The sequence below is a fragment of the Siniperca chuatsi genome, linkage group LG16, assembly GCF_020085105.1.
Source record: "Siniperca chuatsi isolate FFG_IHB_CAS linkage group LG16, ASM2008510v1, whole genome shotgun sequence".
NCBI classification, from domain to species: domain Eukaryota; kingdom Metazoa; phylum Chordata; class Actinopteri; order Centrarchiformes; family Sinipercidae; genus Siniperca; species Siniperca chuatsi.
Genome location: NC_058057.1, coordinates 22,232,746 through 22,260,644, shown reverse-complemented (window position 1 = coordinate 22,260,644; position 27,899 = coordinate 22,232,746). Strand labels below are relative to the sequence as shown.

The following is a 27,899-nucleotide window of genomic DNA, read 5'->3' as shown; positions in this document are numbered from 1 at the left end:
TGTGTGTGTGTGTGTGTGTGTGTGTGTGTGTGTGTCACCTATGAGTCATCACCAGACCTGAGGTGTTATTTGTTGCTCATAAATCACAGACTTGAGTGTGTGCATCCAAAACCTGTGAGCTTACTAATCTTGACTAATCTTGACTGTGAGTGTGTCAGACTGACTAACTGACTGACTGGCAGTATATTTAAAGAAATGAAACATTTTGAATAATCTAATTAGTTGATTTATTGGTTAGGAAATTAATTGAGTTGATTCATGATTTATCAGCGTATGATGACTGCTTCCAGCCTCTCAAATAAGAGGATTTGCTGCTTTATTCTCTTTTATTTAATTGGAAAATGAATATCATAGGTTTTAACTGTTGGTCAGACAAAACAAGAAATTTGAAGACGTCACCTTGGGCTCTCTCTGACATCATGACAGACTTTTATTTTCACATTTTATAGTTTAAAAAGACTAAAAGTCTACAGCCATGCCTGCAGCTCTGTGAGGCTGTAGGCACAGCGATGCTTTGAGCTAAATGCTAACATGCTGATGTTAACCAGGTATAATTTTTAGCTTGTTAGCATGCTAACATTTGCTGATTAGCACTAAACACAAGTAAAGCTGAGGCTGATGGGATGTTGTCAGTTTTGCAGGTATTTGGTCATAAACCAAAGCATTGGATACATTTTATGTCAATTCATCCATTTGTTCTCAAGACATTTCACTCATAACTACAAATGTCAACCTCGTGGTGGCGATAGGTGGAACGTCAGAGACTCACCAAAGTCAGTACGATTCATCCTGTGGGGACCATGAATGCCTGTAAAAAAAAAAATCATGGCAAACACTTGCTGAGACATTTAAGTCTGGACCGACTGAACATCAGCATCGTTGGAGCTATGCTGCTGGCGTAGCTAAAAATATGATCAATCAGTTATGAAAAGAATTATTAGCTGCAGCTCTTACCTGATAACATATTTGTGGATGAATGTTAAACTGTCTGGGGTAGTATTTACCAATTGGACACGTTTCTCTTTTCATTTACCTTAATATTGTACTATATCAGTTTGTGTGAGTGTATCATAGACTGTGTGTATAGGTATGTAGATACTGAGCCTTAGCAGGGGATCATTTTAAATTACTTCTTGTTTTCGGATCTGAAAGTAGCTTTGGTTAAGCGTTGAACTGTTGTAATAATACAGAATTTTTGAGCATGTATGAAATGTATTGAGATAAACATGAGGTATTCTGCAATCTCATAACATTACTAGATCTGTAATCGATAACTTCTTCCTTAAGATACTGTTTTGGAGCAAGTTGGTGTATTGTATTGTTTTATTTACCGCATTTACGTTTTATGCGTCTGGCTGTCAGCTGGTCTGTGGTGTGGTTATAATGTGATTTGGGATTTTACCATAAATATTGCATGTGACGTGGACCAGGAGGAAAAGCTTCTGCTCCAGTGAAGCTAATGGGAATAAAATGAAATAAAATTAAAAATGATACACACAATAACCTGAAACAAATCTTTAGCTATTGATTAGACGTATTTAAACATGGCTGAACGACCAGCAGGCGCCTGTGACAGTGTCTTTATTAGATTATTTTTTTTGTCAGCAAGACATGAGCTCAGCCCGACTGGCCCACCATGTTACATACATACATACATGTAGATACGCAAAACCCCCATCCCCATCCCAACACCCTTTACTGGCAGGTTACCATGGAAACAGGCTCAGTATTCACCTCCTCCACAGCGGCTCCTCACTTCCTGATTGTCTTTGGATCCCTGCATCCACCCGTCCATCCCCCCCCTCTTCCATCGGCATCCTCCCTCCTCCCCGCCCCCACAGCCCTCAAACACACACATTTATACAGTATTTTACAGCCCCGACACAGATGGATGATTTCACTCACTAATGTGACAAAATGTTTATGCTTGAGCAATGTTTAGAGGCAACATAGACTGGAAATAACTGCTTGTTTTCCATCTTGCCTTTGTTCCTAAATTATTTAACTCAATTCATCCTTGCATCACTGTCCTGCCCTAAAATTTAGATAATAATTCATGGATATTTTGAGGCAGTAGAGATGACTGATGCTGATTACACAAGGCGAATAAACAGCATACTGAGATAAACATTCAAAGGTGCTGTTTTCAGGATTGTAGACACCAGTTTTTCTCATTTTTACTTGAATATCAATATTTTAATGTCTTTTTCTGATGAATAGCAGCCTGAAATGTAGCTGTAGCTTTAAAACATTAGCCAAATAAATGTAAAACAATTTTCTTCCATAGATACTCAACTCAACTTACAGTTATATACTTCCATCTGTGGGGAATCTTTCACTTCATTAAAGGTATAGTTGCATGTATTTTAACCTCCATTATACAGCACGAACATGAACATTTTCATGAAGCCTCAGAGCATTTAAAGCCAAGTGTTTTTTAAAATATCAAACTGCGTCAATTATGCACCCAGATACTGACGACTAAACATAAAATCCTCAGTGTGCATCTGTAAATGGTTGAGACAGTGAAGGAAGTAGTTCACACAGATTTAAAATTCACAGAAAACAGCATCTCACTGTAATTCGACCCTTCCCCTCTCATTTTGTTTATATTACTAGTTGATAGAATATTAGTAGGCTACTGTATTTGCTGAGAATGAGTGTGAACAGAGCCTCGTAAGTCAAAATGTCAAACATTTTCTGGCTCTTGCTCCTCAAATATGAGGATTTGCTACTTTTCTCTGTTATATATAATTAAAATCTTTGGGTTTTGGACTGCTGGTCGAACAAAACAAGCAATTTTAAGACGTCACCTTGGGCTCTGGGAACTTTTTTACAATACAGTATATTTACTGGAAGTGAAGTATTTATTGAAAGTCCTTTGAGCTCTAATGGACTGAAATTAACTTTTTCTTTGACATCAGTCACTCACAATAAACTTGCCAGGTTTATGTGTTTATGATCACGACTTCCACTGACATTTTCTAGACGAAGTGATTAATTGATTAATTAAAAGAATTGTTAGTAGATTCATCTATAATGAAAATAACTTGTACTAACTAATAATTTGCGGCCCCAGAATGAGCAAGCTGCAGTAACTGTCGCATACCATTAAAATGATCCAGGACTGACATCTCAGTGAACTTTCCACAAGTACATTTCTGACACATTATCAGATATTATCAATGACATGGTTTGATGTTTGGGTCAGGAAACATTTTGTACACAAAGGGGGACAAAGTCATGTATCAAGTATTGTAAAAAAAAAAAAAAAAAAAAATTGGTAATAAACAAAACATATCTGCAGCACATTGGTGATAAATGTTGTTTCTACACACTAGTAAAGGGCTGCTCTGTGCTCTCTTACACCTGGCAGGGGGTTCAGCTGCAACCGGATCTCTGGCATCAATACTACAGTAATAATTAGTCAGCCTGACCCCCACTGTCTGCTCCTCTTAACCTCTAGCAAGTAACGAACCCTGTGACACTAAACTGTACTCACCTGACTGCAGACTTCTGTCTAAACAACAGGTCAGTGAGGTACATTTCAGTCAACCTTTGAACAGGTGTATTGAAATAATATTAGTTTTACCGTATACAGACCTACAGTATATTCAATACCTACTGCACTATTTGCCCAACCTGAATGTTTAAAGTAGCTGCTGCTCTTGTCATCATCATCATCACACAAGTGTAATCCACAGTTGACTGATATCAAATGAATGAATGATTGTTTGATTGAATACAGCCTATATATAAACTTTGTGTGCATGTCGTGATGAAGTCAGGTTGTCTGATGAAACATTGTTTAATTAAACTGCAGGAAAATGTTTGAGTGTTCGACCAAGTTTCTTTTAAGTTTTTAGGTATCATCATTATTCAGAAAAAAAGCATTTCTGTTGGTTGATTTTTTTAAACAATTGTTTAGCTGGTTCCCACTCAGAGGAAAGAATGCATGAAAATAACAATTTTTCTCAAATTTTCTCGATTATTTTGAGTTTGAGTAAGTGGCCATACATACAACAGGAAAAAAGTTGGCTGTGTTTAATTCATCAGTGTTTTGTAGTCAGTATAAGTCCTGGTTGAGTTTGAACTGATAACGTAGGGTACAGAATTAGTCGCGTTTTGACAAAAATAAAATCTTACAGTAGCTCAAGGTCTACTTATTAGCTTTTTATGAGCTTTTAACCACATTTTTTGCTCTTCCTCATTGGATGGATCTAATTGAATCTCCGTCCAGCTCCAGAAAAAGATGTAAGAAGTAAGTGGACCTTAAGTTAAGCTTTTTTCTTGTCAAACTACTGTTTCCATGGCCAAGAATGAACTTTCACACTCAATTAGTACTGTATTATTGTTACCATGGTTACCACTGTTTAATAAACCTTGGACATTGATATAAAAGAGTTACATTTTTGACCAGAACAATATTAGAAATGTCCTGATCTGTGATTTTAATGGCCATGTGTGTTTAACATTGCCCTGGTATGACTAAAAATCCCAATAAATTTATTTTGGAAGTGTGACATGCCTCACTATTTTCATTTTAATGAGACTATTTTAAGGCGTTGCTTTTAAATTAGACACCGTGGAGGGACAGAGTAATAATGCGAGACAACAGGTATGACAAAGGTCATCATTCAGGTTTCAGAGTACCTCAGCACACATCATATGTTAGTTACATCGTTATTTTCTACTGTGCTCAATTCTGCCAACATGGACACAAACTCTATGAATTCATTTCTTAGCCAACTGTCTCCCCTTTTACACAGAAAACAGACCAAACCTGCCCCCCCCCAAATACATGAAATATCTACACTTATATCTAACAGGCGATTCAAGCTGTTTCATACAGCCCTGTATATACAGACACACACACACACACACACACACACACACAACAGTCTGGGCATTACAGCAGTGCAGCCAGTTGTTTCAGAGGATGATCCGAGGCTCATGGTCTCAAACATGCAAGGAAGAAGGGGTTCTGGTGGGTTTTTACATCCGTAGAACAGGAGGAACTGGTGTTTTACAGAGTTTCTGAGGTTCATCAAGTCATTTAGTTTCCTGTCAGAAGATCGCTTCCTTGTTAACTACTTTTTAATGTAGTCACCTCTCAGGATTCAGCATAGGTGGTGGTGTGAGTTTGTTGTTCCCAGCTGTAGGTCTCATTGAGGAGTCTTTCAGAGGTTCACTGGCCAAAAGAGGAAGAGGGAAAGAGGAAGAGGAAGAGGAAGCGGAGGAATAAAATAAATAACAATTTAAAAAAACAACAACATCCCCACTAAAGCTTTACTGTGCCGCCATGGGTGTGGCAGTGTGACATGCCGCCAAGGAAACATTAGAAGAAGAGGAAGTGATGGATTTTGGGGTCTGGCACCTGCAAAAAAAACAAGAAATTAAAATTAAAATATAGATAATGTATAATCTCCGTCTTTACATACAATTTAGACACAGGTTAATAAGATTATCCAGCAACATTGAGATTATAGGCTGCTGAGCAAATGAGAGATAAACCATCAGATTAGGACCGCCTAGAGAGGGTGTGGCTAATCCTGAATAATCCCATTTACCGATGCATTGACTCTAAACCATTTATACTAGTCAGATACAGGCCAGTAAAAGCAGGTTTCCCACATACAAAATAAAGTCAACACTCCAAGTGTAAAATGGTACACTGACATCAATGGACAATATAAATCATAATGGATGAATTTCATAAGAAACCTGGCTAATACCAACGTGAATATTGATATTTATGAGAAAATAGAGAGTTAACAAAATCAGATAACAATATATCAGCCGATATTCATCTTTTTACATAAACACATGACATAAACAAACATTTTTGATCATTTAAATTAGTTTTTTAAACAATTATGATCAAGATGTGTACTGAGCGGGATATTTTACAGTTTAAATAAACTTAAAATATATCTTTGGCATTTCTGTTCTGCAGTTTCTTCTCGGCCGACATATATTAGCTAATATGGACCCATATGTTGGGCCTACTACTTTTTGGCAAAGATCTCTCAAATGTGAGAGCTGTGTTGTGCAATAAACTTTACTACTGTATCAAAGATGATAGGACATTTTGAAGAGTAAAGAAGATTAAAAGACACAAATACAAAAAACAATTTTTATGTTAAATTAAGAAAAATAAAGGTCAAAAATGCAAAAACAAAATGTAGCCTTTTAAACATTTATATACCACAATTTTTACTTGCAGATCAGCCACCATATGCAGCAGTACTGTTTGTGTGATAAGCCAATACTATAAGATAATATCAGCTGATACGTTAGTCAGGCTCTTGTTCGGGGTTTTGGGGGTTTAGGCTCACCAGGAGCGAGACTTGCGGACGCCTCTGTCCTTGGTGGGCGAGTTGTCCAGAGAGTGACTTTGGTTTGGTTCCGCCTCCGTTGAGCGATCCACCGAGGCGGTGTTTGGAGGAGTCATGTCGAGCTCCAGAAACATGATGTTCTCAGCCTGCACACACACACACACACACACACACACACACACACACACACACACACACTTATTTAAGTCTACCTTGCTCTCTTGTGAAGGTTCATTCAAAGGTGTTGCATGCAATACAAAGTGTTTCTCACACATCACATCAATCTTGGCTATATTGCAAACCTCTTTTAGAATTAACTTTAAGTATTATCACACTTTGCACGCTCTAGCACCAGAGTATATAAGTGAACTTCTAATCCCTTATCGCTCTAAGAGGCCCCTCAGACTTGCCAGTTTGGGTCCTTTAGCTGTTCAGGTTAAAAATGAAGGGTGATCAAGCTTTTGCTGTACTGGCCCCTCGGCTCCGCTTACAATCAGGTCAGCTGACGCTGTGTCTGTTTTTAAATCTCATCATAAAACCCATTTTTACATATTACATTTACATTTTACATGATTACTGCTTTCTACCTCATGCAGCTGTTTTAAAGTATGTATGTAATGACTGCAGTGCAGTGTTATATGTGTTTTTAAATCATCAAATAAAATCATTAATTCATTGGTGCTTATGTCATGTCAATGTCTTTTATTTTGAGAAATGCTCTATAAATGATCATTATGAACTTTTATTAACTTTATATTAACTAAAACAAAGGTTTTTTAACAACTGCACAAATGTTTTATTAACAAAGGAAAAGACTGGTTGCACATTCTTTGTCAAGATGCAAAAATAATTTTATTTATCCAACAGTTCAACCACAAAATCATTATGCCCTTGTGGTTGAAATAGTGGATGAATAAAAGGAATATTCAATTAAAAATGTGTCTTTTGAGTATCATATACTACCCCTAAATAAATAAAAAGATTTAAGCCTTTCAAGTGTACAGGGGGTAATATTTTGATACTCAACAGCTATATATCTGGTGGAGTATTCCTTCAAATAATTTCTGCATCAGCACTAGGAGAGTTGGGTTTCTCCTTGTGGCCTGCACCTCAAAATCCCTGATAGTACGTCGTTAGCCGTTAAAGTGGTTACTTCTCATACTGCTATTTAACAGACACACTACAAAACCACTCACATGCACACACACTTACCCTGTATCTGGAGTGCGCTCCCATCGCTATGGCAACCCTGGCGTACTGGCTGATGGGTCGTTTGTATCCGACTGCAGATGTCGGCCTTTTCTTCATCTGCGAGGATTTACTGAATAGAGAGAGAGAGAGACAGAGAGGGGACATCAATGAGAAACAAAAAGAAAATCGATTAGAAATTAGAAAGCTCCAGCCAAGATATCTTCTGTGAAAGAAATAGGATCTAGCTTTCTCTCCAGTGGTGAATGACGCCACATGGACAGTTTAAAAGTCTGCTTCTTTGCTTTAATAGCAGTGGAGGATGACAGGAAAGAGACAAGAGAAGAAGAGTGAGTGACACAGAGAGCAGGAAGGTCAAAAGGTCATGAACCCGGACTCAAATTAAACAGGTTTCGAGTCCATTATTTCCACCTGATGGCCCAAATGAGAATATCCTAACATCTAAAACCCACACTGACCTTTCAGCAGGAACAAGAGGCTGAAACTTCCACTGATCCTCCTCGGGGTCAAAGGTCAGTCTGTTCATGATCTTATTCTTCTCCTCTGGAGGGATGAAGTTCTCTATGATCAGATACCTGCATGTACAGAACACACAGCAATAGTTAGTTTTAGTTTGAGGTCATTTCAGAAACAAATGATCCATTATCTTAACATCTCCCATCTCAGCATATCTCAGTGTTTGGAATAATGAAGCTCCTATGAAGCATGTATGTATCTGATGTCAGTGCACGCTGTGTTTGCTGAACCATCCAGGCATATTTGCTGATTCTGCTGACTCTTCTGGACGTTTTGTTTTCGACTCACTTGAACTTGAGCTCTCTGGTGAGCTCGTTCTGAGTTTGTTCCAGCTCCTGTCGGCTCCTCACGTGCTCGTCGTTCACGTCCTGGATCTCCGCTTTGATGCACTGGAGCTTGGCATACAGCTGAGAGAGAGAGAGAGAGAGAGAGAGAGACAAACAGAGAAGGTGAGGAGGAGCGATGTCGCCCAGTGCAGTGTAGTCGCTGATGAACTGGTCTCCAACTCGCTGCAGCTTGGTTGCCCATAGCAACAGCACTGGAGGCACTGGCGTCTGGAGAAATGGGCAGCCAATAGGAGAACAGCAACATGACGGCCCTCCCTCTCTCCAGATCATTCCTCCTCTTTCCTCCTGAGCTTTCACACTGTTCATTCTTTGACTTAGCCCAGGGCTGACTGCAAGCGCTTTAAACAAGTAGGCTAATCCTGGTGTAGTTAGCCTGAAAGATGACACTGCAGTTCACAAACTGATTGAAGTTGGATTGAAATTGGAATCAGATATTTAAAGGGAATTCCCTGTAAACACAACATTTAAAAATAATACGAAAATGTGGCAAAAGATTCCGGTGCACAAGGGCATTAATTTATAGTTCAGTGTCTGACTTCATCCGTGACATCACCACAGCAAAACAAGACAGATGTGTTGTACACGAACAGGCAGAAGTAGTTTAGTCTTTCATTCACTTTGTAAAATAAAGCACTGATGGGAAAGTTCAGCTTGTTTCATGAATGAATAGGAGACTATTTCTTTAATGCAGGTCTAGAAAACATGTTGAATGTATTTCCACCCTCATAAAACATTTACGAAGCCGATTTTTTGATAATTTGATAATTTTGTTAATTGTTTACATCCATGTTTATTAGCTTGCAGTCGTCTTCTTCACTGCCTTTGCTGGTGCATAACCGCCACCTGCACATCAGTGGAACAGTATGCAAACAAAACGGGGAACCACTGCTCCATAGCGCTACTAGTGGTCAAAAAACTCCACAGGGTGCCTTTAATGTTGTTTTTCGCTATCAACAATCTCCTCTAGCATTGGAAACTTGTAGAAGAAAACACAATCAGTCCAAGCTGACCAATCACAGTTCAACGTTGCTACACTGTGTACCATTAATGCACAACTATACTGTACACCTGAGTGCTCCCTGACTATTATCAACCGCTCCTTTCCAACTGCAAAAAGTCCAGCAGTCAACAAGCTTGTTGAACCTAAAAGTTTCTCTGAGCTTTGAAATCACAGTGTGAAAACTTTTAATCTTTATCCTCCTTTTCCTCAGAGAGACGGCACCATGCAGTGAGAGAAGGGTACATGGCACGAGTTAGGGCGTCAGCAGAGCAAAGATCAACACAGGATCATTAATCACATTGTCATCCACACACAATGGGTTGTTTGGGGTTAGTCCTGCTGGCCGTGCAACGGATTGGGAAGGGAGAAGAGGAGGGAGGGGTTTACAAGGTTCGGAGTGTTGTTTTAGGGTTTGCACTGAGGGGTTTAGGAGTGAGTTGCTGGGAGATCCTGAGCAACTTGACATGGAAGGGAAAACAGATTGAGAAGGTTAGCATGGAAAGCGTGAAGAGGCCCAAGAAAGAAAGTGATAGAGAGTGACGGAGGGAGGGAAACGTCCAGCAAAGAGGAGGGGACGGCAGGACAAACCTTGAGGTACTGAGATTTAAGTGTGTGTCCGGACGCAGCATGTGTCCGAGGCAGGGGGTCATAAGGATCCAGGTCAGGGGTCAAAGGGGTCAAAGGGATCAAAGGGGTAAAGAGGGATATACTGACATTAGGAACAAAAAAGGAAGGTGTGTGCATGTAAAAATATATCTGTATTCTTCTGTTTATAAAAGTGTGTGCATTTGCTGCATGCCTACTGTGTGTGCACGTGATTCTTTTCTGAATTTTATATGTGGATGTACATGTAGTATCTGTGCATCTCTTACCTTCTTGAGTTTCTTGGTCTTGGCCTCCACCTCCTGTTGCAGAGAAGTGAAAGTCTCTCTCAGCTCCACCGTCTCTTCGTCCTGGATCAACATCTGCTGCTGCATCTCCCTCTCGCTTCGCGACTGAAAGCATTCATTTAAAAGTCACCTTTGCTGTGCTGTTCGCCGCTGTTTTGCATTTTATTTCCATTTTATTTAGCAGGTTAACCTTGATCTAAAGTTCTGTTGATGGTTGAGAACTGCACCTGAACTTCTGTATTTTCAGTATTTCATTCTGCAGTTGAAGAGAGGCTGTCAGCAGATTCACACAAACACTCCTCTCCACAAATATCAAACAACATATTATAGGAAACCATATTTTCTTACTTAGTTGTCAAACATTTACTAATTTTAAAGCAGCCTAAGTATGAATTGTGCAGCTGTATTACGTAGGGGGAAAATGTACTAACATACAATAAAAATGAATACCACTTGGTATTGGCTGATATTCTTAATATAAATCTTAATATTAAAGGACCAGGAGCAAAAAAACCTCAACAAAAACAAACAAACAAAAAAACATCCTTATCCATTCATGGTTGAACTAACTATTACTTTTCAGGAGTAGCTAACAGTAAAATGCAGTTTACTGTTTTATATATATATATACAAACACACACAGGTTTACCTGCTCAGCAATCTCCTGCCTTTTCATCTCCAGCATCTTCTGCTGCTCATTGGTGTGATCCATGATGTTTTTTCCACCAACCAGCAGCTTGCTCTCCATCGCCTGAGAAAAACAAAAGAATATTTTGGATTGATATTTAAGATGAAGAACTTGTATTGTGTCCTTGTAGGAGCTACAGTGTCAAACCAACACAGTGAACCTTTACCTGCTCACTCAGTCCGCCCGTTTTTACTTTATTTATAGGTATAGATGCTATTGAACGAAAACTACACAACTAGGTAATCACATAGCTGGTTTACAAAACAAATGACCAGTTAACTAGAATTGCTCAATTTGTGAAGAAATTAAAGCTTCAAACTGTCTGGTGTTATCAAATGTATTAAAGCAAAATTGCCAATAGTAAATGCAGCTTCACTGTTTTGTTTTGTTAAAATGTATTATGTATTGGTGAAAGCCATGGTGTTGAGGGTAATATGGTGGAGTGAGATTTTGAGAGAAAAGGTAAAATATTTTGAGAAAAAAAAAGTCATACTTTTGAGAAAAAAATCATAAAAAGGTCAAAATTTAGAAAAAAAAGTAATAATCTTACAAGACAAAGTTGTAATATTTTGAGAATAAAGTTTTAATTTTACAAGAAAAAGTCATGATATTTCTTAGACTCTGTCATAGGATGCAGTATGTGTTGATACTTTATTGAATTAAATGGATTTTAAAGGGTCTGAACATGTTCAGATTAATTTTAATCAGGTTTTATGAGGTATCAACGTCTTGTAATAGATTTTATCAGAGTGTGTTTTGTTCAGAGTGTGTTATAGTTAAGTTATGAATGTCGATACGTGTTTCATTTTGCTGTACATTTCTCATGTGTGTTATGTTGCTCATCATTTTCATGGTAGCAAATGATTCAATTTGACCACAAGAACATTAGATGACTGCTCATACTGGGTTAGTATTGATACTAAACCTATTTGATCAGATTAGATTTGGGTAGAGCAATCTTTATTTGTCTTGTGTCACAACCAAACTTTGTCTCACATATAAAAACAAATAAAGAACATTCAACTACAAAACAGTATTGGATATTATCAGGTAGCATTTCCCTGTTATCAAGGTGTCATCTTATCCAACAGGAAAACGTAATTAAAGGCTTATTATTCAAATTTTAACTGACATCAAATCCAGTAACAAAAATGTACTGTAGCTAGAATTATTAACTTACAGAAATAAAACCAGAAGATGTGCCTGACAGTTTGAAAGGGTTGCGTGTCTTTCTTGAGGTCAAACTGAGTTCATCCGGACATCTAACAGTTAAGTCTCTGTGAGTGTTGGAGCTGCAGTCAGTGCAGACATTGTGCTGATGAGGCAGATGGAGCTGGAAGTGGGCAGCTTAACGTCCCCCATGATGACACCATGATGACACCGCGCCAGAACAAGCTGAGCTCGGCTAAAAACGACCTCAGACACGAATCACATTCAAAAGTAGACCAAAAATGACACAGTGTGCTTTCATAAAGTAAAATATGGTATCAATGATAGGTGACTGAAGTCTGATAACCACTTTGATCCAGACTGAAATATCTTGACAATTATTAGATGGATTCCAATGAAATTTTGTGCAGATATTCATGTTCCCCAGAGGAGGAATCCTACAGACTTTGGTGATCTCCTGACATTTCATCTAGTGCCACCAGCAGGTCAAAGTTGTCTAATTTTGTGAAATATCTCAACATCAATGAAAATTACGCCACAAATGTCAACAACAATGAAATCTAATGACTTTGGTGATCCACTGACTTTTCCTTTTAGCGCCACATTTTTGGTTTTTAGTGAAATGGCTCAACAACTATTCGCCGTATTGCCATGAAATTTCATACAGACATTCATGTCCCCATCAGGATGAATTGTAATAACTTTGGTGTATCTCTTAATTTCAATTTGTGTAATACTTTGGTTCATGACCACATGCCTGCAAAACTAATGACATTCACATCAGCCTTAGCTGCACTTTGCTAATTAGCAATTGTTAGCATGCTAACATGCTAAACTAAGGTGGTGAACATGGTAAACATTACACCTGCTTGGCATCTATAGGTTGGCATTGTCAGTGTAAACATGTTAGCATACTGACGTTAGCATTTAGCTCAAAGCACCACTGTGCCTAAGTATAGCCACAAAGAGCCGCTAGCATGACTGTAGACTTGTTTTTTTTACATTTTCACTAACGTCTCAAGAACTAGAGCACTTAATAAAAGTATTAGGCACGTGTATTCAGATTAATAATGTCTAAACGTTTTCTATGATTAAAACAGGGTATGTAGCATTGTGTAGCCTTTGTGAGCTTTGCTCTCTCTGAGTGCTTTCTAGTTATTATTTCTGCCTTTTAAAAGGAAAATCTAAGGTGCAGATTTTATTACATATGTGTGTGTTAACTCTGATGAAGACTTATTATCATTTCATGCCTCTGGTTACAGCATCTTTGGTTACCGTGGAGATTAAAGGCCCGGGCCCGCAGTGATGCAATCTGTCTTGAAGGTGAATCACACACACACATGATCACACACACGCTTTCTGTCCTGAGGGCAGAAATCTAAAATGAGCATAAAGAAGCAGGAACAGAGAGAGACAAGAAACAGGATAGGGAGGGAAGAGGAGAAGAGAAGAAGAAAATGTAAAAAGGAGGAGGGAAAAGAAAGAAAAAAGGGGCCCAAGAAGGGCAAGCAGGGGCCACGGCCATTTTGTATTGGCCACATTCCAGTCTTAGGACTTTACACAAAAAGACACTGTGTGTGTGTGTGTGTCAACTGTGTGCAGCCTATACATCCTTTATTACTAGCACATACCACACTGTCCACTTGATTGTATGAGCGAACACAAAAACACACACACTCAGAGTCATGCAGAGAGTACAGTAGAGTCCTTCAGAGAGGCTGCATCTGCAGCAGGTCTTTACAGAAAGCCTCTTTGTTACGAGCTGTCTTTGTGTTCTGTGTGTGTGTGTGTGTGTGTGTGTGTGTGTGTGTGAAAAGAGACTGCCTGGTTTGCTGCTCTTTGTGTTTTGTCATATTCTTTCAGCTTCATTAAAGGGCTAATTCATGTCAGGGCCTTTCTCTCATGCATCCCATGTCTCTTCCCCCCCTGATAGGCTGGTTAGATAGATACAAATCCTTTGCATACAGGCTTTTATAATGCAGGCTATGAATGGTCGCTGACTTAAACGGACAACTTGACACTTTAACTCAAGATTTTAGTTTTTCTCACACACACATCGTGCTTTTATCTAGTGAAGAAAATGCATATTCATGTTTTAACTTCAGTAAAAGATAAACAAGATCCACGGTGAGTCTCACTGGGTTCATGAAACTGTGTCAAAACCCCAATTACATCAATTCACAAATGCAGCAACATCCAATTAAAATCGAACAATGTTTTGTTACACTGTACATGTCCCCTGGTTATCCTAAAAACAGCTTGCTAACATTAAGTTCATAAGAGGAAACAAGTGCATTTCTCCTGCAATACATTTCAGTTGGGTTCTCACCAACAATAGGTTTAGGATAAAGGCGAGCATCATGCTCTGACGAAGGCTTCACATCAGTAGTTTTGTCAGTCCATTAGTTGAATATAAAATTCATGAAAAATAATCAAGACATGAGTTGATTCTTTTGCTTTTTTTAACCATTGGGGTTCTGCCTTTTACTGAACTTATTTTGGGGAAACAAACACTTTGCTAGCATCTTTAGCTGTCATCTCTTGCTGAAATCATGTGGTGCTTTTAGCGGCTGAGGATGATGCCACATTGACTATAAATAAGCTTTGTCCCTTTCTGAAGAATACATGCCATTGTAATTAAAGTTAGGGGAGGTAATGTATTTCAGAAGCATTTTTGCTATATTTGTTGAAGTTCTCTTTACATCCCGACAGGAATCAATAAATCAAATGCTCTAAAATAAAAAATAAAAAATCTGGTATCTGTGGCTGTTGCAGGCCTGTAATAAGCCTACCTAACTGCCTGCCTGTCTACCTGCGCGCACGCTGCCCGTGCACTCATTACGCATGAAAAGGTGTTTTTGGGGAGCGGCTTCGGAGGGAGGCCTGAAGGGAGGGGGTGGGATTTTTTCGGTTGGATACTTTCAAAATCTTGCTGCCTCTCGCTAGTTTCTCCAACGTTACCTGCCCGAGCTTTAAATTAGTAAAACTAGTTTAACTGGCCTCAACATTGCAAAAACAGAAACTGTAGCATAGAATTTCAAGTAGCCATTCATGCCCAGTTTTAAAGCATGAACTTTCAAGTCTTTGCAACACATGCAATGTTCAAGTTTTACATTTTTAAAATGAGTATAGTCTACAGAACAACTACCACGTGAACCTTGTGGCAAGATTGTTTCTTTTGACAAATACTGTTTTAAGCCAACATGGAGAAGTCCTTCAAGTGAAATTTTAACATTTATATTTCAATAACAACCGGGCAAACTCCATCTGCTGAGAAAGATCATGTAATTTGATCGAAAGCTCCAGAACAGCTACTAAATGTACCAAGTGGTGAGATTGTTTTGTCTGCTGCTGTTTCCACGGTCACAAGTTAATTTACTTAAGTTGCTTAAGCTGTCAGTGCTCTTACTTGTCTTTATAATAACACATGGATATCAGTACAGATACAGTCGGATGATACATATTTATGTATTTATATTTTCTGCAGGACGACTGCTGAAAAGAGAAGAAGAAAACACTGAAGCATTTCTAAAAGCATCACACTTTTCCTGGAGCTTGTGAGTGCTTGTGTGTGCCAGCCTGCATATTTGTGTCTGTATGTATAATCTGCCCATAAGTTCATGCTCAAATTCTTTTGGCTGTGACTGATCTGATTTCCTGATGGGAAAGTGAAGAGAATGGGAAGTGTTGCATATTGAGCTGGCTCATCCGCATGAGCCAGCCAATCACAGCGAGGCCGGGGCCTGCTGGGAGCGACCGGGTTATAAATACAATGTGACGACACCGAGCTCTCGTGTGCAGCAGAGAGACAAAAAGCCTGCTGGGAAGAGACACAGAAGAGGAAGAGAGGTAAAAAAAGAGAAAGACAAGAGACGCTGAGCATGAAAGACAGAGAGGTAGGGAAAAAAGCGAGAACAAAGGTCAGGTCATCTCTGAGAATCTGTTTCACATCAGTCCTGGTTGATGCAAAAACCACTTAAGAAGCCACAACTTAAAGCCTTAAACCTTATTAACGTTCACTCACTGTCAGTCATCTCCTGCATCTACCAAACACACGAAGTGAAATGCAACCAGCAGATCACAACGTAAGACCAGATACCCCAGATTAACCTGAAAAACATCCTTTCATCCTGCCAGAATGAGACTGAATAAGGACACAGGTTTATTCAAATAAGCTAATATGTCACAGCAATATGCATGTCAGTGTACTATTTTTCTCAAAGGATAAAGTCAAAGTGGATGTTCCTCATTTATTCTCATGACTTAATTACAAGAGGGAATGTATTTTTGAAGATTTCATCTTCTAATGAACTGTTTACGATATACATCTCTGGTGATAAGGTCACATTTGTTGAAATTCGAGATTTGAATCTGTCGTTTCAGCAAATGCCCCAGAACAACACGTTTACATTCAAGACAGAGCCTTTGTCCGTCGGCAGCAAGGGAGGAAACAGTGTGACTTTCTTATCGAGCTGCACAAACGGAGGAGGTCAGGGTGGTTGGATGGATCAAGAAAATTTCAGATTTTGATACGAGAGACTGCTGTTCGGTTTCATTTAACCCCGACCACCATCGTTCCATAACCTTAACCTAGTAGTTATTGTTTTAATCATGTTGACAAAGGTCCCCTAACTTTAACGAAGTACTTATTTTAACCGTTACCCTAATCATAACAAAGTTGTTTTTGTGCCTAAACCTAATCAAACCTTAACTAACTAATTCTACATCTTAAAGGGCAACGCCACCAATTTGTCTGTTTACAGGTGTTGGGGATACCGTGAAAAAAATTTGCGTAAAGCCTTTTGTGGCTCCAGAGGGAGCTGCACAAAATCTCCTAAATTGAGGCAACTGAAGCAGCTGGGGCTGAAGACGTTCAGGGGGGTGTGGAGTTAAAGAGAAGTGATGTTACCAGACGTCTGTAGCCCGCTTCTCATCTCTGCTGAAAGCTAGCGGCTCCAGGTTACATTAGCCGCTACTAGCATAACACACGAGAATCTCTGATTGAATGGTTCAGCGGATGAGTTGCATTATGGGTAATGTAGGCACTCGGTTTTGACGAGGAAGAAGAATTTGTGGGATAAAAAACACGATATATCTGGTTCTGATGCATCGATTTTTACCTTCTTTTTTTTTTAAAAACTGTCCATTGTGAGTCTGACGATGTTAAAGGAGTGCAATGCTAAAACAGTAGCATACTCTTTTGAGACAAAAACAAGGTTGGTTTTAACTAATTTCATACTTGGAAATCTTTACAATCTATAAAAATGGTTTAATTAATTATTCTAATGTTTTGATAATTGCTTTGTATATTTTACGAGGCTACAGTGGTTACATTAGCAAAATATTACATCTTTCAACCATCCAGAATTGCCATTTTCACTTTCTGTACCTAAACACATATTTCATTTACATATTTTCTTTTCACTTGCAGACATTTCTATGTCTCTCTGTGTCTGTTTGTCTCCTTGTATTTTATTGATTAAGAAATGGCTCTGCTTTCTCCACCGATCCCATGACTGGATGCTCAGTTCACAAACACACACACACACACACAGGCTTCAAAATCATGTAGACACACACACACACATACAAACACACATGGACACACAGAGTTGATTCATCAATATTTCAGTGATGCAGCCTTCCATGCTGAAAGATGGAGAGCAGCGATGAGCTCTTTCTGTTCATTAGCCTACACACACACACACACACACACACACACACACACACACACACACACACACACACAGGCCTCCCTCCCTCTTTCCAGATATCTTCCTCCTCTAATTAGACAGGAAGGCAGCTATATAAACAGGAAACAGTCATTCTATCCATAACGCTTTGCATGTATGCGTGTGTGCGTTTGTAAAATACATTCTGCATGCTTAAATTCATGTCTATGTTATATTGTGGAAAGCTGATATGTAAGCACAGTGCGTGTATGTGCATGTGTGTGTGCATCTGAGTTTGTGTGTTACGCTGATGATATTTCCCATGAGGCACTGGACATTGTTGTTGACCACGCATTCTGATTGGCTGAACTTCAGCTGGCAGGATGTAGGAAAGACCTTAACGCACAGTCGATGTCGATTTCCTCCAATAACAAAAGACAGCGAAGGCTGGAAAGATGCATTCATGTTGTTTCAAACGTATTTGTTTTTCATTTGAAAGATTCATTTATCATCCTGCTCCAGGCAGTTACCCTCCTCTGTTTGCTGTGAAGCAACATCTATGTTAGGCTTCTTACAAAAGAAATCAAAAGATCAAAAGAATTGAAGAGAAATAGCTCAGTGTTTCCCACACAGACTTTATCTGGGCAGCTTGCCATGGAGGAGTTTTTTATTTTCAGTCTTGAGAGCTGTCTGTGCTAATATAATTTACCATAAATTAGATTTAAAATTCTACAATTTGGTCCAAATTTGCAAGTATTTGTAGTGACAGTAACTTCAGATATTTAATTTAAGATGCATTAAATTGACCTACTTACTGTGCTGTTTATCTGGGAAGTTGTAAAAAGGCATTCTTGGGAATTGCAGAAAACTACTAAACAAAGTAGTAGAGAAGGCAGGTTGAGGGAAAGTAGGATCTCTGAAAATGTTCAGTAAAACTTCTTCTTTAAATAACCCCTGTAATAAATGGGAACACCTCAGATTGAAGACACGTGTAAGAAATGAACTTAAATTAGAGACAGAAAAGAAGGTAGAGACAAAATGAAGGAAAGTGGGATGGAGAAAACAAGCAGCGTTTAATGTCAGTTAGATGAAGATCTATCAGAATATAACCTTAATGTAAGTAACAACATAAATGCATGTTTCAAGGTCTGAAGTTCAGATAGCTTTCAGACATTTTAAGTCTTCTTGAAGGACCTAGAGATGCTTTAAAAAGAGACAGTAAGAAGTTACAGTTGTGACCCAGAAAAATGGATCTAAGAATAGTCCGCTGGAGGGACGGACACAGCAGCTGCTCAGCATGAAGCGCTCCACACTGACTGTGCTGATACCTGACTGTTTCATAACAGCACAAACACTGTTAAAAGCTGCATTTAACTTATTTACATCTTAGGGCAAAAGTGGACGCTGAAAATTAAAAAAGAAGAAGTCGAAATATTGCAAACAAGTTTTTATGCAAGGGGGAGGTGGAAAAGTTGGTTTATCGATAAAAAGAAAATGCGAGGAAGTGACATGGAAACAGATTCAGTGAATAAATCATGACGTACATGAAGAATGTGACTTAAACGTCCACTGAGAGAGACAAAAACATTTCGGCAGACCAAAACATCAGATCTGTGCGGAGCGATGATGTTCCTTAAATTAATACATGAAACAAACATAAATGCCATATTTCCATCATGTTTTCTACATTTTATTCCACCATTTGAGGTTTGACTGCCGCTCATTTAACTACGTCATCTCGTTCTTCTACAGTGGTTTAATGGCAACATTTAATGGTTTCAACTTTTGAAATATGAGGATTTGCTGCTTTTCCTTTTACTTATTTTAATCATTTTAATTTATTGTTAATAATGTTGAGGTTTGGACTGTTGGATGGACAAAACAAGCATTGTGAAGGCGTTTCTCACTATTTTCAGAATTTTTATAAACCAAACAATCAATCGATTAATGGAGAAAATAATCAGCAGCAGCAATAATAATCTAATGATATAATTTCTAACAGTATAATAGTCACAGAGGACATTTTACTGCATTGTACTTTTACTTTTAATACTTTAAGTACTGAGTTCCTGATTATACTTATATACTTTTACTTTAGTAGGATTATAAATGCAGGACTTTTACTTGTAACAGAGTATTTTAACAGTGTGGTATTACTACTTTTACTTAAGTAAAGGCTCTGGATACTTCCTCCAACACTGCATTTGCTCATGTAAATCAAAACTGGTGTCACTTCCAGCAGAGCAGACAGCAGCTAAACAACAGTTGCACCAACACAATCCACAGATGGAGCGTCATACCTTGGAGGCCAGTTAGCTAACAGCACCCTGCAGAAACACCAGCTGACCCAACACAGATTCACAAGGTTGGTTCCTGACCTACTTACATGTGTTGTGTGTGTCTATGTGGATGTATGAGTGGGTGAGCGAGAGGAAGAGAGGGAGAGAGGAAGAGGGAGAAGGGACTCTATTGCGTTTCAATCTGATATTATCTATAATTGGTTATTTTCTGAGCTCATTTCCACCATGTTTCCTAGTCTCTGTCTGTCTCTTTCACAGTCTGTCTCTCTGCCTAGCAACCTCTCTCTCATTGGTTATCAGAGCAAAGATAAAAATGGAACCTGCAGGCCACATTCTGTGATTGGTGGGCTAATATCAGTCTCAGCCAATCAGAGGAAAGCTGGGCAGGGGCTCTGTTAAAACTGGCTGATTGCTCAGACTGGAACTGTTATAGGATCACAGATCTAATAAGGCAGTCAAATGATCAATTATTGTTTTTGATCACCATAAGGAAATTGATGAATTATTACTACATTAATTTCACAACATAAATACTTCTTAAATATGTACATTTTGATGTAAAAAGCTTTTTACGAGTAAACAATTTTCAAAATATTCTCAGAACACGAATGTAGACCTGCCAATCTGCCAATAATTTTCTGGTTTAATCGATTAATTGTTTGATTTAATTAAACCTTGTGAGTGAGCTCCAAGGCAAAGAGAAATGAGATTTTCACGAGATTTGTTGACAATGAGAAAAACACATAACATCATCAGACTTAAACTTTTAATGTTTGAATCTTGGAACAAACACATTTACTTGTGTCTTGCATGACAAACATTATTTTGAAGTTATGAACCAACAGCAACAGACCGATGCATCAAAGGCAGGAAATACTTCTTGTCCTTAATCGTCTTCCTCCGTGGAGGGGTCGGGAGGACTGACATAACTCAGCAGCCACCCAGTCAGCATCAAACAAACACACACGGCAGGAAAAACCCTCTGAACTGCGCTGTATGATCACAGATTTTATACGGTTTAGCACAAAACAATATTAACGTGATGGGAAGAAATAAGAAATGCCTCGCACAGAAACGTACATGAAGGCAGGATGTACATTAGCTCTGTCTCATGGGACTTTCCCAGCCCTCAGACCTTCACTCACAAAGAAAAAGTGCCACATCCTAAAGATGAGGCAAAAACAAGAGCGAGTGCTTACACTGCTCTTAAAAATTAGTGTAGGTCGGCACAATTTGAGGGATTTTAGTCTTTTTCTTTTGAGTGTATGCTGCAGTGTGCATTTATTACATGAAACAGATACACAACTATAGACAGTCATTTTGGCGTATTCTGTCCTTCACTCCAAACCATATGAATCCTTCACATAAGTTAACTTTATACAGCACATATACACGCAGATGTGCATGAGAAATACCCCCTCTAACATTTCTTGGCAAAATATCCTGCATTTCTGCGCACAAATAGATATTTTATGATGTTTTTTCCTTATTGAAGATAGAAGAAAACGACTCAACCAAAGACAAAAAGAGAGATGGGTTCTGGTATCTAATGTCAAAGTACAAAAAGAGCTTGCACCCAAGTCTATCACAATTATTTTTAAATTCATTTTTTTGGTTTTATGTTAAGCACAGCAAAGTGAAATGCAAGGATTAGCATTTAGCTTCAAGATTGACTCAAATGTCAATCAATTCATCACCATGGTTTTGTTTGGTTTTATCCTGTCATAAACAATCTACACATACTCACAAAAATAAAGAAAACTAAAACAAAAAACAGAGATTGAATTCACAATGGGACCCGGACACGCAAAGACAAAAAAAAATAAAATGAAATAAAATAAAACAAACTTTAAATAGCATATAACCCAAACAAGGTGTTATGCAAAGTGTTGTAATGTGTTGTTTTATAACAAGTTGTTTGGCTTCTCCTATAGTCTGTCCAAACCAAATGAATCCTTCACATAAGTCAACTTTATAAAGGAGATTTATTGATATATAGGAGAATTCCCTATAAAACACTGTAGCACTGCTGAAAAACAGCTCTTGACAATATACTTTGCATTTCTGGATGCAACGTTTGCAATGTCTTTTTGCTTATTCCACTGATAACTGGCCAAATGATGACAAGTTGATGTCACTTGTATCTGATCATTATCATTATTTTTATGTGATTTTGCACTAATTTCCTATATTATGATACACTGTACATATATAGCAATATTATAAATATTATTACTTTATTATTTGATATTGATCTCAACCATTCTGACCAGCACCACATGGAAGAAATCCATTGTAGAGGAGGCAAACAGATCAATTTGTCCACTGACAACAGCTTCAATAGACCAGAATGTAATGCAGCCACAATGCATGCTGTGTTTTGAAACATGGGTATAACTGCAACCTTTTCTGGAACTGGAAAATCTCTCTCTGTTATTACACTTCTCCTGTTGCTATCACTCCTCACACCACCTACACAGACTGTATATTACCCACAGATGAATGCAAGTTCACACCTCTGCTCTGGGAGTTGTTAAAGGCACTCCCAAGTGAAGGAATTTAACATTTAATTGCCCCTAAAATACACAAAACATCACCAAATTGATAACAGAAAAAGAGGATACTAGCTGGGACTGAACCTCAACTTGCCTTTCTATTGTTCCCGTACGCGTGACACTGAAAATATCTTTTTCCTCCTCTCATTTCCTCACATTAGGGCCTCAGGCTGTTTGCTGCAGCTTAGTAAACTGATCCAGTAGTGTCTCATGTTTGATGGTCCAGGCTGTAGCTACAGAATTATAGACTGTAGTCACTCAGTCATTCTGCATGAGTGACTTATTGACTACATATGCCCATGAATCAGAGCAAGTTAATTAATGCAGCTCTGACTCAGTCTTTGATTGCTGCCCGTGTGTGTTGGTGCACGTGAACAGGGCAAAGAAAGAACTGACATTTTAAGCTACAGTGGTCACCAGTTCCTGTCTAGACATATGAGACACCCGACCAGACTGTGGAGAAAGGGCAGCAGGCACAAAAACACACATAGTACCAGTTATTGGAACCACTGGTCAGCTGCACCAGGTGTTTCTAAACTTGACCTAGTTATAAGTGTTTACTAATTTAGCATCACTAAATTAAAACAGGTTGCAGCCCACAAACTAGCTCTTACGCAAAGATTAGTTGTTATTAAATATTTACACCCGATAACTGCCAGGGGCCACAAAGCAAATTCAGCTTAGTCTGGCTCTCTTTGGAATATCTGGCTTAACTCAACCTAACATTGGTGATCCTGGATAACCTAAGCTGGTTATCAACTGGCTCAGTTAATTCTGGGTTTTCCAGCTATGAGCACGTTCATGTTAAAGCGACATCGTCAGAACTATGACTGAAGTTATGAAATTACATGAAATGATGACACCAGCAGGAAATAATTGATTATAGCGACTGCAAAAAGTGATATTAAACCAGGTGAAATATCTACAGTATAATCACATAACTAGAATAGAATAAGAATCTGTAGAAACACTGGAAATAAGTCTAAGTCTATGAATAAATGCTGGAATTATTATACAGTATATGTCTTTAGTAGTGTGAGTATTTTTTGCTTTTTTTGTCTGATGATAAACAAACAGTTATGCATATGTGATGCACATAAAGACACTAAAAGTAATGTTTCTGCTGCCAAAGCAGAGAGGAGACGAGCGAGAAGAAAAGCAGTTGATGCCTGATGAGATCTATCTAACCGAAATGTTGCATTTATGATCATAAGAGCTAATTAACAGTGTGTGGATTACTTTTCAGTGGGTATAGTTTTTATTTCCAGTTATCATCACAAAGTCGCCTCATGTTATTCTGAGCTGCAGTGATCGAGAGTGTAAAAGCATCAACACCGTAAATAATCTCTTTGGGAATTAAATAGACTTTGCGCTTTAAACAGAGCTATAACTGTCATTGTGTATTTTGTGTAAACTATCCCTTTGTTTGTTAGAAGCGGTGTTTTAAAAGTGGGAATGGAAAGCCTGGAACAGTAAAATGATTCTACTGACCTTTAAATATATCGATTGCTCTTTATTATTTGTCACTCAGTACTTTTGTCCATGTCAGGATCTTGTAGGAATAATGACTCAATTTATGATCAGTTAAGACCAAAGCTAGCTGGCTAATCCACCAATCCCGCTTTGTGGCACAGGCCCCAGGTGTAACTGCTGTGCAGCTAACTGAACTAACTAATGTTAGCTTGCTAATATACAACCCGTTTAGATCGAAGAGTAAAAGTGATCAGAATCAGAATCAGAAATACTTTATTGATCCCCAAGGGGAAACTCTTTCGTTATAGCTGCTCACTATCACTTCAATGCACACAGGGATAGAAGTACTAAGCAAATCAAAATATAATACAGGTAAGATAAATTAAGTACAAAGTGGATATAAGTATAAAAGCTATGAAAAGTGTAAGTACCAAAGTGGATTTGGAGGTTAAGTATGTACGGTACAATGTAAAAATATAAGTAATAAGTAATAGTGCAATAATTACGTGGAATATGGTCGAGACATCTGACACTTGATAAAATGCTGTTTGATTATGATGTAAGGTTGGAAGATTTTAAATTATTATTTCACAAAACTGACACAACATAACAAAACCTTTTGCTAAATGTCCAAATAACATCAGCTAGGTTAGCCTAATCGGCCATTTCATACTCATTCTAAACTGAATGAATAAAAGACACTTATTTCTTTGTCTCTGGATGTATAAATACAACAAAGTAATACCTACATTACAAAGCATTGGTAGTTAAATAAATCATTTGTAATTTATGCTATAGCTTTTGATGCTTCAGTGATTTCCTGTTTACATAGTTGATTGTTTTTGATTGGACGGTGCCACAGATGTATCCTAGCAACAGTGTTACACATTACTCAAGTCTAAAGGTGAGACATTTCTTATTTTTGAAATGGTGCAACCAGATTTAGTAAATCACTAGTTTTAAACTTTTTACTAAGAACTTAGGAAGGATTTTTCACACAAACTTAGTGATGGATTGCTGAAGAGCTGGTGCAACTCAATCCTGGACATCAGGATGTTACTGGTCTAAAATAAAGACTTAATATAATACACTATATATTCGACCAATTTAAGCATTATATAAGTTTACTTGTCAGGAGAAGAACTACTCAACCTGTGAACGCAGTGGTATAATGTCTTCTTTGGCTCTGGAGGAGCTTTCTCACTTCTGAGAAAATCTTGGCTTGGGTCTTGGAGACTTACATTACAAATTTGGCTTATGGAGTCTAACAATGGACGTTTACCAGACAAGGAGGGCCTAACGAAGAGACACTATTGAGTGGCATTATGAGTAATGCAGGATCCAGTGTTTTAATCAAGTGCTGGACCCAGATTAAGTACTAAAAGTCGGGATATCTCAGCCTCTGACTTCCACAAGTCCCCCAACTTTATGGAAGTATATTACTCAATTGCTGGAGGGCCCCTTTAATGTCATTAATATCTGATATCAATACCTGATATGTAGCACACTTAACGTCAGGAGTGCATGGTTCGTTTGAAATGTGGTTTGTGTAATGCACAGGAGTACACACACACACACACAGATGTAATTAGATATGAAGCTCCCGGTGTTACTGTCCATAATGTCCCTTACTAACAGCTCATCAGATTATCACACATGATAATCCCACGGACAACATGTCCTTATCTGACTTCTTGGATTGTGTGGACTGTGTTTGTGTGAATGAATGAATGAATGAATGAATGAATTAAACTACTGACTGGACAAACAGGTTCGAGCTCTCACCTTGTACTTGGCGGTCAGTTGCTCTGTGGCTTCTTGCTCCTTCCTCAGATCTCCCATCATCCTCTTATTCTCTCCCAGGAGCCTCTGCTTCTCCTCAGCCAACAGGAATTGATCTTCTCTGATGGCCTCCTTCTCCCTCTCCAACCGTTGCTCCTCCAGCTTCACATAGCCCTCCGCCTCATTCTCCACCTCCTCCTCACCCTCAGTTTCTTCATCCCCATCTCTCTCCCAGCCCTCGCCGTCCACCTGCTCCTTCTTCTGCTTGCTCCTCCACTTCCGGTGGTTGAGCTGGGCCCTGAGGCGAGCGATCTCCCTCTGGAACTCGCGCAATAGAGCATCCTTGGGATCCTCATTGACTCTGGGCTGGTTCTGGATGTTCTTGGCCCGGTTGGCGTAGCGGAGGGTGGTGAGAGTCTCGTCGTAGTGCTGGGGGGCCGGGCCCAAGGTGGCGACCATGACGGTCTTTGCATTTCCACCCAAAGAGTCCTGCAACAGTCGGGTCAGCTTGGAGTCCCGGTATGGCACATGGCTGCTGCGCCCATCGGCCAATGCTGAGATCACGTTCCCCAGTGCTGACAAGGAAAGGTTGATCTTGGCGGCCTCCTTCAGGCGTTCTCCCTGGACGCCTGTCTTGGCTTGGCGTTCGCTTCCAGCCAGATCCACCAGGTTGAGGCGGCCGACCCGGATGTGTTTCCTCCCATCTGGTCCAGGCTGGCTGCACTCCACTGTGATCAGGAACAGGGCATGGGACCGGGACGAGTGTTCGTTCATGTCTGTCGCCCCAACCGCCCTCGCCTGGTTGCCAACGTTCATCACCTCCTCGATCTCCTTGATGCTCTTGCAGACACACGATGTGAGGTCACGCACATACACCCCGGAATCTGGACTCTCCCTGAGCTCCAGGGCTCTGGCGTTGCCGTGGTTGGGACTGAGGAGATCCCGGACCTCCTCCAGATAGATCTCAAGGTAGGACGCCCGCACCAGGTACTGCTTATCAGACTGCGAGCGGGAGATGTGTGTGAAGATGTGGTCGAAAGCGTTGGGGATCACACCCCGTTTCTCTGGGTCCAACCAGGCCCCCTGCATGGTGTACGTCTTCCCAGTTCCGGTTTGCCCGTATGCAAATATGGTGCCATTGAACCCTGCGAGCACTGAATCTATCAGCGGTCGCACGCTCTCGTCGTACAGGTCTCGCTGTTTGGAGTTTGCATCATAAACTGCATCAAAAGTGAATGTTTTCTGGGGCTCGCTGGCTGGTGCACGAGGGTTCCTGAGGATCACCTGTCCGAGCCGCAGGTCCATCTGCAGGATGCCCCCTGCAGGCCCATTGGACTCCTCTTTCCGGTTCAAAGGGCGGCATCGAACTACCACCTTCACTGACTCACTGCTCTTATTTTTTGACATGACTGGCTTCTTTCTTGTTGTAAACAACAAAAGAACAGTTTATATTATCTAAATCAAAAACAGGCTGGAAACCTTTATGATGCCTTTAACCAGTCTCCCGTCTGCCTCTGAATTGTGTAACCATTGATCTTTTAAATCATTAATAACAAATTCAGTATGTCTTCTTGATCATATTATAAAGGTAAATAGCCACAGTGCTTAATAACACAGACTCCTATAATAACCAACACAAATGATGAAATGCCACTATGTCTAATGGCTAATTTCCTTTGCTTATTGTCTGTAATATCAGCTGACAAACAGACAGACGGTCAGCAGCTCTCACGCGTTGGATCGACGCTCCATTGCAGTCCCGCTACACGTCCAGGTCGGTGAAAAAAATCCAACAATAAAAACAATCATATCAGGTATCATTCTCATGTCGTCCTGATTTTACACGCCCGGTAGATCCGCTACAGGCCGCATCTTCACGTCCTCCGCTCACTGATGCTCCGAAGCGGATTTGCGGCTCTCGGTGTGTGCAGAGACAGACCTCCCCTCCTGTACGCAACA

At 39.4% G+C, this 27,899-nt stretch overlaps 1 protein-coding gene across 2 annotated transcripts; it reads right to left on the bottom strand.

Moving 5' to 3' along the window:
• Nucleotides 1-1,564: 1,564 nt before the first annotated feature.
• Nucleotides 1,565-27,899, bottom strand: LOC122863271 (kinesin-like protein KIF3C). 2 transcript variants are annotated; one of them, XM_044169603.1, is made up of 9 exons: nucleotides 25,944-27,899; nucleotides 10,950-11,051; nucleotides 10,283-10,405; nucleotides 9,999-10,007; nucleotides 8,352-8,470; nucleotides 8,006-8,122; nucleotides 7,551-7,659; nucleotides 6,339-6,484; nucleotides 1,565-5,377 (listed from the first exon to the last, which is right to left on the bottom strand). In XM_044169603.1, the coding sequence occupies exons 1-9, from the start codon at nucleotides 27,345-27,347 to the stop codon at nucleotides 5,290-5,292; spliced, it is 2,217 nt and encodes a 738-aa protein (XP_044025538.1). In that variant the 5' UTR covers nucleotides 27,348-27,899; the 3' UTR covers nucleotides 1,565-5,289. The 2 variants fall into 2 exon arrangements, with proteins under 2 accessions (XP_044025538.1, XP_044025539.1); XM_044169604.1 differs by lacking the exon at nucleotides 9,999-10,007 and having other exon boundaries at nucleotides 25,944-27,898.